Below are 18,714 nucleotides of genomic sequence, written 5' to 3'. Positions count from 1 at the left end.
TATTGGATTGTATTCTGACAAGATGGCAGATTGGACGATAAAGGTGATCACGAAATGACATATTCTGAGGAGTTACCAGACAGAATCAGGCATTCCGAGCCAAGGCGAAAAGGGTAGGTATATATTTGTATTAAAATGGTTACTCGGTGTACAGGCTCTGGTCACTGCGATGAATTACAGCCAGGGAGTCTGAGGTATATGTCATCGTTATGTGTTAATGATGGAAAAGATAAGGCAGTGTCATCGGTCAGTATTGTCACCGAAATCAGTTTTGTCCTCATCCTTCTGATGACAATGTGTCAATAGGAGAGTCTAGTCTTCGTCAGCTAAAGCTACAATTAAGTTCATATCTCCATCCACCCTGTAAGGGAAGAGTTCTGGCCATCCGGAAACTGTATCTATGGTCAACTACTTGTTTACATCGTGATGACGGTGGATTGTGACATGAGACAGCAGCATTCCTCATCAGAAGGATGAGGTCTGTCCTTCCAAGATTGAGAACCCAGAGCGAGAAAGAACACCCACCAACGGTTTTCTACTTGTCTTTAAAGAAACTTGCTTCGCATCGTCAACGAATTTAGATAACTTGGATGCTTGTGATGGTCGTTTGTTGGCGACAAAAAGCAACGCAGCCAAATGCCGTCGTCTTTTATGTGTTGGTCACCTGTTTCTCCTCGAAAAGCTTCAAATGCAGCTCAGAAATCTAGTTCCCCGTACTGTTGTATACGGGAAAAATTGTTGCGAACCCCATATGTTATCTGCATGCTACTGATGCCGATACTGATGAGTATTAACTATCGATTTTATGTATTAACCGTTGTGAAAGGACCTAATTCGTGTCATAACATCCTAATCGATACGTCTATAATCTATCATCCCTTACTAGTACGAAAATGACCTGGGATTCACCATGGTGAATTCAGCGTTCACCATGGTGACATCGGAGTTTACCATGCTCACCATAGAGAATATTTCACCGTCCCAATTCACCATGGTGATGTGCTGGATTGTGGATTTACCATGGTGAAAATGAGACATGTTTTTCCTAAGGGAAGAATCTGCCAGGTTGAGCATGTCTTCGCAAAGCAAAGTGAGATGATAGCTTAGACCAAGTGGCCTTGGTACCTGCAGTATAGAAGAGACGGCCAGGCTGTTTTCACAATAGTTCAGACTAAGGGGCCTTGATGCCATGCGGTATATATACCAGGTGCTGGTCAATTTAAACGAAAGTCTTTCCTCCTTAGCTGCCGTGCTGTATATCAGTCTAGTTTCCCTGCCGTGTATCAGAATACGAGGTTCTGGTCATTTCAAACGAAAGTCTTCCCTCCCTAGCTCCCCTGCCGTGGACCACCGATACTACATAAAACGTATAGACGACGTACCCATGGGAGTAATGCTTGCAGAAACGCACATAAACCGCAGATTAAACCAAGTTCTTGCTTGCTTTGACTTGATGGATGACGGATCTGCGGGAGCTGGTTCAGGGGTTCCTGCTGTAAATCGACCCTCGCTCTCAAAACGGGCGTGAATTTTTATTTTGTTCATAGTCTAGTTCCATCTTCTCAGCTCAGTTGGCAGCACATGACAGTGATGACAAATATTTTATCATGATAGTTGAGTTTATGGTATCAGTATTAGTTTGCAGTAATTTCATCCATTATCATGCTAGCATATATAGTGTGTCACGACAATCTCCAATAAGGACATTGTCGCATTATCACTAAACCGGTATTAACCAGGGGAAGCATAGAACAATGCGAAAGAAAACCCGTTCACAGGTATCAAGTCATGTTAAAACACCGGACTAAAACATTAAGGGGTCATTAAGGGATCAAGGTTGCAATGAAATGGAAAGCGCCCCTTGGTCTAAGCTATCATCTAACTATGCTTGTGAAGACAGGTAACTGGTCGTCTCTTACCGCAGGCGCTAGGGTATAGACTGAGTTATCATCCCACTATGCTTGTGAAGACGGGTACAACCTGGCCGTCTCTTCTATACCGCAGTCAACAGGCAAGGCCCCTTGGTCTGAGCTATCATCTCACTCTGCTTGTGAAGACAGGTATAACACGGCCGTCTCTTCAATACCGCTGACCCGTTTGTTTGCCTGGTCTGTTCTAGCTTTAAAATTTGAACTTGATTTGAGATTTTGTAAATGAATGCTCGTAATCTTTGCATTTCCAGATGCCACCTCCATTAGAATCTTTAAAAATGAAACGAGTATCCTCCGAAAACGGCAAGAAGGAGCCACCTGATCTTGACCGCGCACCTGCCTCACCTCTCCTTCCTCCCTCCGTCTCTCTAACACCGTCCGGTATTGAAAACCCAGTCTTTACCTTTGAAAACATCCAACTCTTCCCTCCGTCCCGCCCCGTCTCCACTATCGAGGAGTTCGATGCCCATATCAGCAGCAATGGCAGCCTGCCTACTGGGGGGAAGCCACCAAAGTCGCCCACCAAGCACGAGCACCGACTTTCCATTCCAAACAAACAACTTCTCGGTAAGTACAGCATTTTTTGGGCTGATGATGTTTCTTCATTTTGAGCCGAAAAAAACAAGTGAAAAAAATATTTGGACTTAGAAATTTTTTCATCCTTCAGATTTGATTTTGTTCTTGATGGTGGGAGTACCTATAGCACGAGTACTTTTTTGTGTAATCAATGGCGCAGGAGGTGTTGGTTTGTTTCGCAGTAGACGTCATCACTACAACTTAGAGCAGTCCCGACAGGATGATCCGTGGATCACGAAGACGGCTTAGTGCAAACGGACACCGAGTCCCATGGTGTCATAGGCGACATATTGAGCTCTTATAAGGTTTTATCATATTAGCGGAGGATGTCGTCTCATAAGTCTTCAGGGAGATGAGGAGACGCGTGTCGTCGGCTCACGCTTGACATTTCGTATTGTGATTATTTATCATAAAAGTTTCTGGTCAAGTTACTTGGAGGCGAAGTAGGTTCGGAGGGGGCATGGATGGAAATATCAATTCCTTAATCGATCAAACCGATTCCTATCCAATCCATCCACAGCCCAATCTTGCGCCAGAAATCCATCCCTGATTTTTATTCATAGGTTTAACGAGAGTGATCATTGATCGGATGGATGTGTTAATGTTTACACGATCAGTTTCCCAGATTGTTTTGATCTGTTCGAAGGTGATGATTGAAGTGGAAATATCATTTTGACATCCAATTTCAAATGTCATCATTTGAATCAAAACAAGATGATCTCTCTGATGACAGATATTGGTGTGCTTTCCGCTGAACTTTGGTTGATAATGGCGAACGAGATGTCATAACAACGAGTCGATCAGCTACGCGAGTTGACGCAGCGAAGTTGCCCGCGCATAAGATAACTCAAACTAATCAATTTGCAATCATCCTTGCGATCATGCCCGACGCTGGATGGGATCAGTGCCTAATCATTAGGTATCTCTGAAATCTGTGTCCACTGTGGCCGGTCTTTATCAGAGAAGAATGCCGTTATCTAACTAAAGCCCTGCCCTGTTCCATCCGAGAGGAACGCAGCCGACATCCAAATCATGAAATAGTGATTCTGAATGGATGAGCTCTACAGTGTTTCATTTCCCATCTTTGATTGCTCTGTGACTGGTGTTATAGGGGCTCTGCATCTAATATGCATTTTCCTTTCAACGCTTTCTTCTTCACACGATATACGCCTTCCGAATCGATTCATCGTTGCTCGAAACATTCTGTCAAGCGCCAGAACAGATCAAGTGACCACTCTTCTATAAACGTGACGGCATTCTAGAACGTTCATTCGAGTGTTATGGTCGCACCGGATAACAACGAAACGCCGGGGGAAGCTGTCTCGCCGTGCTCGTAATACAAGGTAATCGAGTTTAGGACGCTGGTAGAGTGGTTCCCGGCATCCTGATGGCCCACGACTTGGCCCTGTACCCATCAAGTCAATCAGCATCTATTGGATTACCCACTCAGACGTACACTTTTCTTTGTCCCTTCATTACCAGGGCTTGGCACCACAGTCGATAATTTCTTTGGCAGATGCCGCCCTATAGATAGTTTGACGACGCGAACTCTCCTGCGGTCACCTTGTGGTGGGGATGTCCACATCGTTCTGTCATAAACCACATAATCAGTAGACGGTACCCATGGGAGAACGCTATAAGAAGCGGAAGTGATGGTTACCGCCGAGATGTGGTTGCAGCATGAGGGTATCTGAGATTGCGGGCAAGAGATTTCGTTACTTTTCATTGAAACACTCAGGCAGAGCAAACAACCAGAATAGCTATACTTCTTCTTCGTCTGCATCAGCCTGCCTCTATCGGGTGGCTTACAGTACTGTCTCTTGGATTTCTTTCTTGTGTATACAGCCAAACTCTGTAGTCCGAACAGACATGCGCTTTCTGTACTTCTGATCATGGACATATGGGTCTTCTTTACTGTTTCACTACTCTGGTCATTGATAAACATCAGTAATGGTGACGTTGGCATTCATTACTTCTGTTCGCATCATAATTAGTAGTAGTTGAGAGATAAATCACTGATTTTGATTTAAATTACCCCAGTCCCACGTTGAACTAATAGCTGGTTGTCATCTGATAGCCTAAGTCGTCGACGACTTGCGATGCAATTAATGAGAAGATTAATGAACGCTTTGTCGAATTTAGCCATAGCCCAAGGAGGAGACGCTAAGTGTTTGTTATGATTCTTTTGGAATGCGCAGACGACACAGTGTCAGGATGAAAACAGACGAATGCTTATTGGATTTGCATTCTTTGGAACTAGTTTCTATTGGAACCTCGGATCCAGGATTGGAATCTGTGAAATGCGATGGGCATGATTCCTTCCATTGCCAAAAGGAAGAATCGATTTTCAGCAATTATCAAAATGAGCAGATCACCTGCTCTCAAAATGGACAGGATGATGCAAACTTTTATTCAGAGTTTGTCCCCAGCTCGGATAAATTCGTTGAGGGATGTGTGAGGGCTAATAAACCAAAAACAAGATTCAAGTTCAACTTTGAGCTATGTTCAGACGAACTCAGCGAAACTCACTCCAACATCAGTCCACGCACTGCAGGAGATGAAGGGAAATTCAGTCTTAATTGGGAGTTAAGTCCAGCAGAAGGTCGAGGGTTATTCAATCCCGAGTTGAGTCCATCAGATGTAGATGGACCTAGGTTTACTTATGACTCGTTGGATGAGGTGTCCGTCATACGACTACCTTTACTCGGGCTCGGTAAGTGAGGACAATAAAAATGTTGTTTTTAATTACGTTTATATCTACTAATATTCTCTTTTTTTCTTATTTCAATGTAATTTTATTAAAATGTTGCCAAAACAAATGGCATCATTTCCGCCTTAACGAAAGGTAATACGACGCAAAAATACGGTAAAAATACCGGCATTCCGATAGTTATAGCCACTTGTGGTCGAATATGACCACCGGTCTATGCAGTATGACTGGTGGTCCAGCCACTATCATGGTGGTATTATAGCCACTGGTGATCCAATATAGACACTGTAGCCATTATTTGCCCAATGGAACTTGTGGCCCATCATGTAGCCACTTGTGGCAGTCAGACAGCCACCGGTTATCAAATGTAAGCGACGTTTTCCTGGTTAGACAGGTAGCCAGCCAGTCTACAGCCGAGTCCATGCAAATAGACCCAACTGTCCCATCTTGACCAATATCGAGTATTATGTCGGAATAAAAAACGCTGGTTGGTATCTGCTCACTGGGGAAGAAGATGACATTCACGTATTGACAGTCTTTCCGATGCTCATCCGATCCCATATCCTACGTCAAAGCTACTTCTTTCGTTTCCATTGCTGGGTTATTCAGCCATATGGCATACACAAATATCGTGCTTCGATTTTGTTAACTTGATGCAGAGTCAGAAGGTGACATTTTACCAGTTCGCAAGGGAGAGTCAGAATACCCTTTAGAACAGGTGTTTTCCATGTTCCCCGAGCCCAAGACAAAGCCAGCACATTCGCCGACAAAGATAAAACAATATCCATTGCGTCGCATAAGCAACGAGAAGGGACTATATACATGGAGAAAGAGGATGACTTCTCCTCTTCCTACTCGCACCAGAGGTCCATGGGCAATCAGGCATAATGTTGAGGCTTATTGCCTTTATATCACAACAAAATGCGATCTTTGTTTTTTCTATGAACAACCAGAAGGGAACATATATGGAAAAGGAATTCGACTACAGGAGACGTTCTTCGTACTGAACAATTACATTTACTGATGAATAACCATTTTTGCTTATTTCAGGTGTCCATGGCAATAACCTAGCAGCACGTCGTGGCCAGGGTCTACCACCTGTCCAAGTGGACCCTGGCTTTCATCCCTTCTCCCCTGGACCTCTTGCCCCAAGTCCGGGCGGCCTCAGCACGCGGAGCACGCGATCAAATTGGAGTGAACTCATGCATCTGAAGAAGAAGGACTCCTCAGCGTCTTTCAATAGCGACAGTGGATCCATGTAAGTGTTCTATCTTATTGATTACTGTAAACATAATGACTCGGAGAATTTGATTTCGTTTGATCATTCGTCGTGTCGTTGCTGTTCGCGAATCAATGTACAAACGTACAAATGTCAGAACGGAATGTTTAAATATGACCTTCCGGCGTTATCTGTTCTGTCAGAAGTTTAGCCTACTTGTTGCTAGCATCAAGGACTTATACACAATGCATACTAGCAAGTATACACTTGATACTATAGTGTAAGTCCGTGCAAGCATCAACTCGAAGCAGTACTGACAAACTGATCGTAGTCGGCTCTAACTAGTTTAGAAGATAACAAAGAAAGATGACATCATGCGAGAAGCTGCTGCAAGGTGCTCCATGGTCTTTTGCTTATTATTTTACACATCGGTTCATTCCAGGAAGAGCATGTCTATGTCCGGCATGAGCAGTGTGATGAGTGAGCGGTTGAAGGAGCTCCGGCGCAAGTTCACCAGCCGCACGGAGCACGTCAAGGAGAGGACAGCCCAGCCTCCTACCCCATCGTCGTCCACCTCTGACCTGGAGGCTGAGGTCAAATCAGGTAACTCATTCACCATATATATACCAGTATCGTATTCCACGCCTCTCCTACATTCGGGTATCATTGAAATGCATGAGGTGAGCGAAAAACGAACATATCGGTCAAAATTCAGAAAATATGTCATGGAGTTTGATGTGGTCCTGAGATCTACAGTTACAGCAGGCCTATATAAATGGTCAGATTTCAGTAATGCACATCGACACTTATTTGTACCTAAATCGCTTGCAGATTAGACAAGGAATCTCTGCCTAACGTGCGTTGTTGTGTTGCAGGTGCTTCCGCTTCCTCGCCAGGAGCCCTCAAGCCACCCCCTCAGAGAAACCGGCTGAACTCCCTCTTTCCCGGAGGATCGGTCGCTAGTGGTAACGTCCTCAATGATGACATTCACTTCATCGGAGTGGGTCACTGCAAGATCAAATGTCCCCGGTGGCTCAAGGCCATCAGGTTCCCAGCCGCTATCGACCCTCAGAGTAAGTACGAGATAGAATAGCAGTTCTTTACGTTGTGATGACAAAAATGCTGTACTCGTCTTGGTGATTCTCAAAAATGATAACTAAGATCTATTAAACTTTGTGCAATCATTGAGAGATAGCTGCTCATGTTTTGGGTGTGATCTCTTTCCTGAAATCTTCACCGACAGTTAAGTCGTCTCGAACGCAGAGGCATGCAGGAGAAAAGGATAGTTGCCAAAGATATCACCCAATTTTTTTAATCATTGGGCCAGAATTCTGTTCTGATGTAGACATATTGATACTTGCAGGTAAATTCTACATCGTGTGGTTGTTCATCGTGACCTTGGCATTCATGTACAACGCCTGGGTTGTACCACTGCGATGGGCCTTCAAACATCTCGTGCAGACATCAGAAAATCTCCACTATTGGTGGGCGTGCGACTACCTTGCCGACTTCATCTATATCGTTGACATCCTCTTCTTCGAATCGAGATTGATTTTCATTAGCAATGGCGTGTTTGAGAAAGATCCGAAGCTGATGAGGAAGAACTACTTCAAGAAGTTGGTATTCAAGGTAGGTGTGGCTAATAAGATCGTCTTCAGCGCACGCGAGCGAGCAGTGGGGCTTACACAAAACTTTGCTTCGTCGATTCGTCTGCAATTTTGTCACTTTCAATGCTATTTTGGCAGATTATATGATATCAGACGTCACAAGAGAGCTGATGGGCCCTAATTCCATTATTTACCTAATTAGGATACCTCTCTCACCTGTGACGCTCATTTTTCAGATTGATTTGCTCTGCCTGTTTCCACTCGAACTCCTGTATCTAATCCAGGAGGTCCAGTTCAATTCCTTATGTCGCCTTCCAAGACTACTCAAGGTAAGTCAATCTTAAGATACTGCATGCCCCACTCCAGGTGGTCGTACATATTTGTCCAAGAAAAGGGAAATCTTTAAGCAGAAGCCATGTCTCTCCTTAGATCGAACAATGTTATAAGGTTCGTAACTCCTTTTGCTACAAACACCAGTGACAACGCCCATCTTTTATGAATGACATATCCCTTCACTTCACCTATGTTATCTCCTAGATTCCAACGTTCTGGGAGTTCTATGAACGATTCGATCAGGCAGCAAAGTCGGGCCATGTGATCCGTATCATGAAGACCATGACGTACATGGTCTACCTGATCCACGTGGAGGCATGTGGTTACTACTGGGTCTCCTACATGGAGGGATTCAGTACGAAGTGGACCTTCCAGAAGAAAGAGTACATGAACGTCACTGCGTAAGTATGACCGAGTACAGGACCATACGTATGACCGAGTACAGGACCATACGTATGACCGAGTACAGGACCATACGTATGACCGAGTACAGGACCATACGAAGTTTGCATTAGAACTGTTTTGGAGTTTTTCTGCAGTTTGCAGTAAATCAAAAGTCCAGCGGAGCTTACATCGAGATGAGAGTTGATGCCGTTTGTTTCACCTCAGGCGAACGCAGGATCAACGGAAAATGAGAACCATGGAATCATCCATCCTTTTCGTCCGTCAGCTTGGATTTCAATCGGCGTTACACCCACGCTTTCATAATGATTGAATCTTGAGCCCCTACGTTCTGACATTGTAACATCCTTTGACAGAACTCCTCATTGTCCGCCAGTAGGTGCCGAAGCAGCTGTTTACCTCAAACGGAACATGTGACTCAATACAGCTCAGCACTAACCTCTCCTCCAGGTACATCCGTTGCTTTTACGTTGCGACCAAGACGGCCACGTCGATCGGAAAGAATCCTATCCCAACTAATGATCTCGAGTACGTCTTCATGATCGTCTACTGGTTGTCAGGGGTGTTTGTCTTCGCTTTGTTGATTGGACAAGTAGGTATTATCATTCAAAAAGGTTTGCCAGTTTGAGCAACTTCACGGCTACCAGATTTGAGCTGATCACCAACTCCGTTTAGGGCATATAAGTCCTCCTTTTCCATAGCCACTCCCATCTAGTTGCTCATACGACATACGAAGTCTGTGAAAGTGGAAACCACCAAGGGTGACCGCTGTCTTCCGGGTATTCGTCAGCCGTTATCTGATCGCTGCATGTCGTCATTCTTTAGTGTCCTTCTTCATCATCAACTACCTCCCTGTTGGGTCGTATTACTTCTGTGATTCTTCATTAGTTTATTTCCTTGCGGGTTGTATCGGCGTTTAGTAGTGTGATGTTCACATCGTCAGTGATATATGACCAGAAGAAGGCGCTGTGTTGCCGTGGATCTGAGAATCTTGCGCTTCTTTCCTTGTAGATCCGCGACATCTTCGAGGCTGCGGGGCAGCAGAAGTCAGAGTACAGGAAGACAATGGACATTACGCTGTGGTACATGCAGTCACTGAACCTTCCGAAGGAGCTTCAGGGCCGAGTAAGGATGTGGTTTAACTATAACTGGGACCAGCAGAAGACACTCAGTGAGTGCGGTGAACTAGATTGTTTCGATCCATACATTGGGGTACTTTTTGAGTCGATACGATGTAATAAGCTCATCCATTGCAGAGTTCCAAAGGCGCGTTACGTAGGCTGTATCGCCTTACATCTCGAGAAACTGAGTTCTAGAAACACGATCTCGTTGCCCTAACCTCAACATCACCTCTGGCTTAATAGTTGTGTTACTCTGCAACATCAGCCACTCATATAGATCCTTTTGATTTCCTTGCCAATTGTTTTCTCGACTCCTCTTTCGGTCATCCATCGCAGCCAGACTCTAGCCTCTCTCTTGTTGATAGCAGTACAAACAACTCTGTCTCGATATTATGGAAAAACTCTTCCAACCACAAGCATAGTACACTCGCGGAATGCAGTCGAGTTACAATCACTCTAGAGGTATCCTTACATACTTGAAAGTACAATTCGTTTGGTGAAAATTTGCTTTTATTTCTAGATGAGAACAGCCTGATAGATGCGCTTCCCAAGAAGATGAAGACAGACCTGGCCATCAACGTGCACTTCCAGACCCTGACCAAGGTGCAGCTCTTCCAGGATTGTGACAAGACCTTACTTTATGATCTCATCCTCAAACTCAAGCCAGTGTTGTATCTGCCGGGAGACTATATCTGTAGGAAGGTATGACGTTATTCCACCGTTAGTGGTTTCCTTCATTCAAATAGAATGATCCACTCCCTCGTCTCCACGCAGGCATCAGCCAATGTGACTTTAAACATTTGAACGTGTTGAGAATGAGTTTCTTTAAATCAACCTCTCTTCTTTTCCTTATTCTCTTGCATCTGATGTCAATTTACCCTTGCACAAACCCTTGCCTGAGACTGGAGTGCGGGGGGGCATCATGGTCCCTACTCCCAATCCAAGGGTTGCTGTCACTTTCAAACTACGCCTGATCCTGCCAATGAGAATTTCTCTGGGCTACTTTTAAGCTCACGAACTGAAACCTTGTTTTCTAGGGTGAGGTCGGAACTGAGATGTATATCGTGATGAGTGGCCAGGTCCAGGTGGTTGGAGGTCTCAATAATGATATCGTCTTTGCTACTTTACATGAAGGCAGTGTGTTTGGAGAAATAAGGTAAGTTGGATGAGAATTCAAAACTTGACATATCTCAAAACGAACAGAACAACTGACTTAGCTTCAGAGAAAATTGCTGATTATCATATCGTTCTTTTCAGTTTGCTAGCACTTGCCGGAGGTAATAGGCGCACCGCAGACGTGAGGTCGAAAGGTTTCTCGAATCTGTTCCTCCTGTCCAAGGCGGACTTTGAGGAGGCCATGAGTGACTATCCATCTGCAGCTTCTCTACTAAAGAAACGAGCAAAGTGAGTATGGAGAGGTTAAGCAACGCTTTTGGTATTCAGTGGACAGACTCGTGTTCCATGTTGTTCTGATTGCCCAATCTCCCACCAAAGGTATCGTCCTAGCACCACAGCATGGTGCCAGGCGTTCGAGCACTCTGGAGAATGGCTCAACACCCAAATCAGCGGCTGGAATCTCCCTTACGAAAAAGATCTCAGATTCTAAGGTTGGAGACAAGGTCCACCCTGTAGAAACATGGTGCACTACGTTGGGCGAGTACACATTTAGATCAGACAGAGTACGCATAGTGAAGGGGCTTGGCACATTCAGCATCTCGCGTTTTATAATAAGCCGTTCTGTGATGAATTGAGAGAGATCGCTGATGGAGTAAGAACGGGCACTGCCGCACCTGACCGCGTGTTTGCAATGTAAGGAGCTAGTGGGTTGATTCGGGCAACACAATCCTTTGGACAAGGGCGTTCAAATGCTGTTAACACAAGGTTTTTCTTTGAAGGAAACTACTGTCACAGAACAAGAAGCATGAGAAGAAGGAGCAGGAGGATGAGGAGTCGGAAGACATCATCAAGAGTCGGGAGCCTACACCCAAGATGGTCAAGGCGGTCATTCAGGTAAGGCAGCAGGCAATGATGTTTGTTGAGCCGTTACAGCATCGATGACACTTGCAGGGTCAAAGATTCATGCCTCGGTATTGTTATGAAACTGTAACTTTCGAGAGTGGACAGCATACAGAGACAACGTTGCCTTTCGAGGCCAGATTTGAATACGTGCAAGAGAAAGTGTTTGTTGAACCTGGTATTCGAGGTTGATTCCCGCCAATGAAGATTTTTGACTCTTGTTGATTTGCCTCACTGTTGCTGTTATTTTCAGCTTCTGGAACCCACCTCAAAAGTGGCTGAAGTATTACAAAAGGGAAAGAAACGGAAGAAGAGGCTGAAGAGGAATAAGGTTAGCCCTGTTGACAACCATGAGGAGAAGCCACCGGTGAGGCGGAAGCTGGCCAGGAGCATCACTGACGAGATGGATAGGATGGCATCGCTGGAGGATAATGAGGAGGAGGATCACGGTTATGTGGGTGATGAGAACGGAGATGATGATGATGATGATGATGATGATGAAGATGATGATGGTGATGATGTGAAGGAACAGAGTCATGATGATGACCCTGTTGCTTCTATATTTGGTTCACAGGTAAGCATTGCTTGTATGAAGACCGCAATTAAAACTACTCTCGAGTTCGTCGAAGGCTTCGAGAGGCTCATGAGAAACCCAACGACGCAAACGTACGTCGATCTGAATGTACAAGTTTCACTATCTTAATACTGGCTCTCAGTCAGAAACTGTGATGTCATTGGATTTTCGATAATGTAGAATAGGGAAATTGGGAGTATACTCCCCAGCAACGTGAGACCATGACTTTTGAAAATGGGGTAACATCTGTCGGCGTTCCCAAACAATGAGGAGAAATGCTCAAAAACGGAAACCTCGAAATGTTACAAGAGTCAGCCCTGTTGTTTGCATACTATGATTCTCATCTGCTTGTTCTCTACAGCTCGACCTGGACGCCATCTCTCAAGTATCCGAGGACATCATCAACCTGCCAGACCAAGCCGGCTCCAACCCCAGCCTGAGGCAGGAACCTATGCTAGAAGACAAGGCATTAGATGATATCCTCGACAGCAACAAACTGAGCGAAGATCTGAAGACACTGTCCCCAAGCAAAGGTATAGGCCTAATAAAGTGTTTTTCAGATAGATCCGACCAAAGCTATTTGGCTTATTTGGTTTCACCTGTGTATAATCCCGCTCTCTGATACCAAGTTTGATTTTTACTCCACAAAAATACATTTGATACAGTAGTTGATTTGTTTCTGCCCATTTGGAGGGTCGAGAACTGACCAAGTAATAAACAAACAAATCATGGTTTGTGATCAAAAGCTTCGATCCCAGATTTGGTATGCCGCTATTGATCTTACGGCGGCAGCGGCAAGGTTGCTTTAAGTCTGTTGTTCAACGCCTGGTTTTAAAAAGGTAACCTTGGCCGAGTATCTTTTCTGATGGTTCATGTGTGGATTCGCTTTAGCTACCAAAAGCTTCCAGAAGAATAGAGGAGCAAATTTCATTGAGAAAGAAACAAATTCTATCATTTGATATCATTTTCTACTTTTCACAGCTCTGCAAGTGCAAATTCACGTGGAAGAGGAAGATACACGTCCGTTATCTAAGCTCAGCAAAGACTCGTTCAACCACGAGATGGCAGAGCTAATGGAAGAAATCGAGAGGACTTCTCAATCTCTACCAACACCTTCCAAGGTCAAGCCCAGGATGATGCGCCTGGTCTCTAGTGACTCTGACTCCCCGGAACTCGTCCACTACCCCCGCAGCCGTCCAATCTCCGTGGAGATGGCCCCGGCGCTCGTCCAGATAGAAAAAGAGGTGACAGAGCTTCAGATCCCCAAGGAGAACCGGATCGTCTGCGACGTGGAGGTCCACCGCGAGAAGACACCGTCCATGAACGAGAATACGGGCGGGTTTGATAACCCAGCGTTTGTTCCGTCTGATAGTTGCCAGTCATTGAAGAATGTTTTAGAGCGCGGTGGCATTAAGCCAAGTTGAGTTGACTCCTGTGATTCGTTGAATATATCCTGGCATTGACTGTAGCTGCAGTGATAATTATGAGCGTCAAAAACCAAAACAAATGTCACCTTCCACTTTATCTATGCTTCCGAAGGAATCACCAATGCTGCCGTCCTAACGAAAGACACCCATCTACGTTATCTCGTTTAATATCACAGCAAACAACTTCGATGAAATTGAGCTAAAATGTTACAAATCTACCATATTTTGTTTGAAATTGTTCATTAATCACAAACTGGGTAAAACACAGTAAAAAACTAGAACTAGTTGCAGGTTCTGCATGTCCGTCACCGACCAACCTGTCGTCTTGCCGGCGGTGGACGTCTATCCTGAGTCTCCTCCTTTCAAGAGACGCTCTACTCTTTGTGAGGGATGGATATACATTTCCGCACAACGCCGGTAGATCGGCATGCAGGCCACTTGTACTAATTTTACTTCAGCAAGGTTTTGTTTAGCAATTTGTTTCTCTCTCTGTTGATAATGAAATGTATTGTAAAACTTGAATCGGGTATAAATTAAAATTGGTGGTTATAAGCAAAAACAATCGCCCTTCTTCTTTTTTAACCTTTTTTTATTTTCAATTAGTCATTAATTGAATATAATCAATTATAAGTATTGGACCAATTGCAAGTAAAATGTACTCCACTTTTACACACGGTCGGGCAGAATGCCACAGTACAGTATTTAATCATCGAACACCTCCATATACTCAAAAGTCTCTGCGCCCTATAAACATTGGCCGAGAAGTTAGACACCGGTTGAGACCAGGATCTCGAATCTGATAGCTTGACACGCAGTCGACCCACTGAGCCATTAATGATCTGCTTAGGCCCAATCTTTGACCAATAAACTAAATGCAAAACCAGCTGCATCAAACAGAACAGCCAGGTGTCTCCGGGTAGGCTGTGGCGGGCGCGCCGAGAGGACTATCTTTCTTCTTCAGCCGCCGATTCAGAGTCGTTAACTATCACATGGTGACGCCCCGTTTTACCTCCTGTAGCCCGGTCAAAGCATATATAGACTCTGAAATTGAAGAATAAGACAACGTTTTCTTATCCCCGCATCCAGGTTGTGACTTTGTCTTTTTAAATTTGACTTGATTGAAATTTCATTGCATGTACATGTTTGGCCAATGACGACGGCTGTTTTAGCAGTTGATCTGCAGTCTCCGTCTCCGCCAACTTTTGTAGGGATATTGAACAGGATGCCAATCCGGGATGCCAATTCATCCCCTGTCCATGAAACAGGTCAACTACTTGGCGTATGGACCAGCACAAAAGGACCGAGTACAGTCATCCTGTTCCTAGTTGACCTGCAGATCGAAGCCTATACTCTCCGGACGCAGTGAACCGAACTTGTCCCTCACATGAAGGAAGTCTGTGTGGGGTGACGAATGAACGGTCTCGAGTGTTTCAACGCTGCATGCCATGAGGACATGTTTTATCTGAGGAACCGTGGCAACCCATTATCAGTCCTTGCGGGTGTATACTTACAAAGTAATAATCATGGCCCCCAGACCGAAGAATGCGGCAACAAGGAAGATGAATCCCCGCATGAAGTAGAGCGTCTTCTGGTAGATCTCGTTCATCACTACGGAACTGACCAAGCTGGCGATCGCCTCCACACAAGCCACGCCCGCAAATACCTTCCCTGAAGATAGAGAAATGCGTTAAAAATGACTATGGAATGTTTTCCGCTTTCTGAAAGACTTGTAATTACTGTTTCGTCGCCCGTTAAGTCAGACGGATATTCGGGGCACATTAAAAAATGGATCATAAAAAGTCGGATCGCACTGACTAAATACGCAGGGGGACTGATCCTTGACTATTACTAAGCAATATCAAATGTCTGAGTTAGCCTTTGAGCTAAACCTGGGGGCCTACTTTTGAAACTGGGGGGCAGGGCTGGGAGTCGTAACACCTGCCCGGTGTAACATTTCTAAATGTTCCCCTTGAAAGCATGTCCTACCATATTTATAGCGCATGATGGCATCTTTTGTCCCCGACACGTTGCCCTATTCGGACAGATTTTTCTACCACGCTGTATACAGCTGACTGTACCTACCTTGTTCGTCCGGCCTAACCAGCCTGGAGATGATTGTTCTATACATCGGCACACCCGCCATCAGGAATATACCAACCAGACACACTGAAACACACAAGCAACAACTATAAAACAGGAAAGGGAAATAAACCCACAGAGACACCTCGCAAACCTGTGACCGAAAGTCCAGTTCGTTCAAAAACACACGTTGAAGTTCCTTCAAAAGAGCGGAAAAGCTCGACCCTGCCGGACTCCTGATACTCTGTCGATTGTAGTGTCAGCTTCGAGTTCTGAAGCTTAACTGATTGAGGACATCCTCCTATATCCTCCTTTGAGGAGGGACAAGGTTCTTTTGCAGTCACAACAATTTGCTGGCAGCTTTCATTCGGGTTCTAATGACATAGCGGATGGATGTTTGTTTTGGGGATGTCCTTGTTTCTTGGTTTAGTATTTAGCTTACTATAAGACCCATGAATTAGGATGATAAACCTGTTGAGGTCATCATGGGTATTGATGACTTACCCATTAGCATAAGGAACATCGTATCCGCCCAAGCATTCACCAGGCTCGATGCCATCCAAGACAGGCAACCGATCACGGCGATCCATATTTCCGGTATTTTGCACATCTTAAAGCACTTGAGACCGATGAGTCCACCAAACTGCAGCACGAGTGCGGTGATGCCCATGTAGATGCCAATCTCTACCGAACTCCAGCAAAGAGGAACATTCATCGTGAACAGAATTTGCAACTGAAATTTACTGCCAATTGGGAAAGAGAAGACAAGAATAGCCAAAGTCAACAGCACAACCTTGATGTTCCTCCTGTCGTCCTTTTCCGCGTATGTCGTGTATGTCTGTTTCAGAGAAGCTGTGAGCGAAAACTTCCTTGCTCTCTGTTTGACGACTGTTTCGGGGACAAAGCAAGACAGATATAACATGTTTAAGAGTAGTATGATAGTCAGGGAGAGGAAGGGGTAAAAGTACCCTGTGGCTCGGATAAAGTACCCGATAGCCAGCTGTGAAATTGCCAAGGACATCGCCAAACATGCCTCCGCTATAGCAATTCGCATCCCTCGCTGCTCTGGGGTTGTGATGTCAGCAATATATGCAAAGACAGCCATCATCATTGTCGCAAACCCGCCTCCAAGACCATCGAACACTTGTCCGATTAGGAAGTAGTACACAGGGAGGTCGAAGTAGATGATGAAGCAGTTTATAATGAACTTGATGGTCATGGCTGCGGCGGGTAGGATCAAGACAATTCGCCTGCCTGCAGCATCGGAATACGCCCCGTAGAGTATCGTGGTCACAACGTTTATCAATGACGACGTTACCTGTAGGTACATTTGCCATTTAGACGTCTCTGACTGGACAGACTGTGTCGCTATAAATATGGGGTCCGAAAGGTTCACATGTTGGCATCCCTTTCCTTCCGTGGTGTTTTCGTTTTGGGTGCCGTTGATGAGAATAGGGTAAGTCTCCTCGAAGCGAGCGTAAAGGTATTGCGACATAATAGGCAAGCTACCTACCAACGCAAGGCAGTAGAGGAACAACACTGGTTCTATCACAACCCGACGTTTTGGTACGATGATCTTAGGAAATCCTGGGATGGTTTTTTCGTCTAGGACGTCCGGTGAGGCAGGGGTGGGCGTGTCTGAATAGCTCACACTCCGGCGCACCTGCGCCCTTATGAGGGGCTTTTCCTCCTCTTGATCCATGGTGTTAGTGATCGGAGTTCCAGGTTAATCAGAATGGAAACTGGAATTAGAACGATTCCTTGGTAAATATCAGGGAAACAATGGAAGACAATGGATCAACATGCCAGAGACGGACGTGAGAAGTAATGTTTGATACCATAATATTCTGTTTTAAACGTCTTGGAGAACGAACATGATACTTATTGTGTCTCATTCCCGCACCACTTATCGGCTTACCAAGTACATGTCTACCCCGCCGGTCTGCCGTCTCGTCTTATCACATGTTCAGACGTCTTCGAGTTCATTTTACCGCGATCTCACGCGGCCTACATGAGAAGCCATTCCGTTTCGGATATCAAACCCTGCCTTTATCTTCATTTAGTTTCGCAGTATGCGTCTACTTTTTCCTATCGTCCACGTGGACGAACGGACCTCACGCGTGATTGCCCATTTCAGACATCGAGGACAACATGCGCATCATTCTGCATTCGGAACGGAAGACAGACACTTGTACAATCTCGTCATGGTACGAAATGGAGACAAATGCTCACACTCATATAAAGTCTTCGTCAAAACGAAATGACATAAGTACTGTCTACAGGCGTTCTGTTTCGTTGTCTGAGACGGAAAGAGACATGGTCTAGGGTACCAAAAGGGCATCTACCTAATGCAGTCTCGACGAAAACTAACTCAGAACCGACCAATTACTGATGGCTACTTACTTTGTGTTGTGAATATACGGTGTGGAGGCGCTGTCAGGTCCTTCCTGGTCTTCTCATGTCGATAAACTGATCATTATTTTCAATCACAGTACAACATCGCATACGACATGATCCAGGTCGTTCCAGTCACCTGACAGACAAGATCAATAGGGGACGAACTGGGCTTTTTATTGTTTATGAATAAGAATAGCGGTTAAGTGAGGTGTCATTATAGGTTTGTGACATTTAGCATGGTTAATTATGAGCAATAAAGGTGTCAAGTACATTTAGGGCTCATACATAGGCTTATCATTGTGAAGACCTGGCACTGCTGCTG

At 45.0% G+C, this 18,714-nt stretch overlaps 2 protein-coding genes across 4 annotated transcripts; one reads left to right on the top strand and one right to left on the bottom strand.

Annotated features, from left to right (window-relative positions):
- The first annotated feature begins 7 nt into the window (after positions 1-7).
- Positions 8-14,411, top strand: LOC135485295 (cyclic nucleotide-gated cation channel beta-3-like). Of its 2 annotated transcripts, XM_064767163.1 has the most exons (17): positions 8-113; positions 2,183-2,498; positions 6,268-6,475; positions 6,879-7,039; positions 7,312-7,509; positions 7,800-8,065; positions 8,280-8,372; positions 8,581-8,777; positions 9,229-9,370; positions 9,790-9,949; positions 10,420-10,601; positions 10,937-11,055; positions 11,157-11,303; positions 11,795-11,909; positions 12,169-12,489; positions 12,851-13,022; positions 13,471-14,410. In XM_064767163.1, the coding sequence occupies exons 2-17, from the start codon at positions 2,183-2,185 to the stop codon at positions 13,911-13,913; spliced, it is 3,240 nt and encodes a 1,079-aa protein (XP_064623233.1). In that variant the 5' UTR covers positions 8-113; the 3' UTR covers positions 13,914-14,410. The 2 variants fall into 2 exon arrangements, with proteins under 2 accessions (XP_064623233.1, XP_064623232.1); XM_064767162.1 differs by lacking the exons at positions 8-113; positions 2,183-2,498 and adding an exon at positions 4,432-5,220 and having other exon boundaries at positions 13,471-14,411.
- Positions 14,412-14,413: 2 nt separating this feature from the next.
- LOC135485296 (proton-coupled folate transporter-like) lies at positions 14,414-18,548 on the bottom strand. 2 transcript variants are annotated; one of them, XM_064767164.1, is made up of 5 exons: positions 18,399-18,548; positions 16,500-17,737; positions 15,999-16,082; positions 15,428-15,584; positions 14,414-14,957 (listed from the first exon to the last, which is right to left on the bottom strand). In XM_064767164.1, the coding sequence occupies exons 2-5, from the start codon at positions 17,695-17,697 to the stop codon at positions 14,861-14,863; spliced, it is 1,536 nt and encodes a 511-aa protein (XP_064623234.1). In that variant the 5' UTR covers positions 17,698-17,737; positions 18,399-18,548; the 3' UTR covers positions 14,414-14,860. The 2 variants fall into 2 exon arrangements, with proteins under 2 accessions (XP_064623234.1, XP_064623235.1); XM_064767165.1 differs by having other exon boundaries at positions 18,378-18,538.
- Positions 18,549-18,714: the final 166 nt, after the last annotated feature.

The sequence above is a fragment of the Lineus longissimus genome, chromosome 3 (genome assembly GCF_910592395.1).
Source record: "Lineus longissimus chromosome 3, tnLinLong1.2, whole genome shotgun sequence".
In the NCBI taxonomy this organism is placed as follows: domain Eukaryota; kingdom Metazoa; phylum Nemertea; class Pilidiophora; order Heteronemertea; family Lineidae; genus Lineus; species Lineus longissimus.
This window is presented reverse-complemented; position numbering and strand designations above follow the sequence as displayed.

Coding starts and splice junctions, on each gene's coding strand:
- LOC135485295 (XM_064767162.1), top strand. CDS start 4,698: ATGCGCAGACGACACAGTGTCAGGATGAAAACAGACGAATGCTTATTG. Junction 6,476..6,878: donor AATAGCGACAGTGGATCCAT/GTAAGTGTTCTA, acceptor GGTTCATTCCAG/GAAGAGCATGTCTATGTCCG. Junction 10,602..10,936: donor GAGACTATATCTGTAGGAAG/GTATGACGTTAT, acceptor CTTGTTTTCTAG/GGTGAGGTCGGAACTGAGAT.
- LOC135485296 (XM_064767164.1), bottom strand. CDS start 17,697: ATGGATCAAGAGGAGGAAAAGCCCCTCATAAGGGCGCAGGTGCGCCGG. Junction 16,083..16,499: donor GATGTTCCTTATGCTAATGG/GTAAGTCATCAA, acceptor TGTGTGTTTCAG/TGTGTCTGGTTGGTATATTC. Junction 14,958..15,427: donor GGGGCCATGATTATTACTTT/GTAAGTATACAC, acceptor CTTCAATTTCAG/AGTCTATATATGCTTTGACC.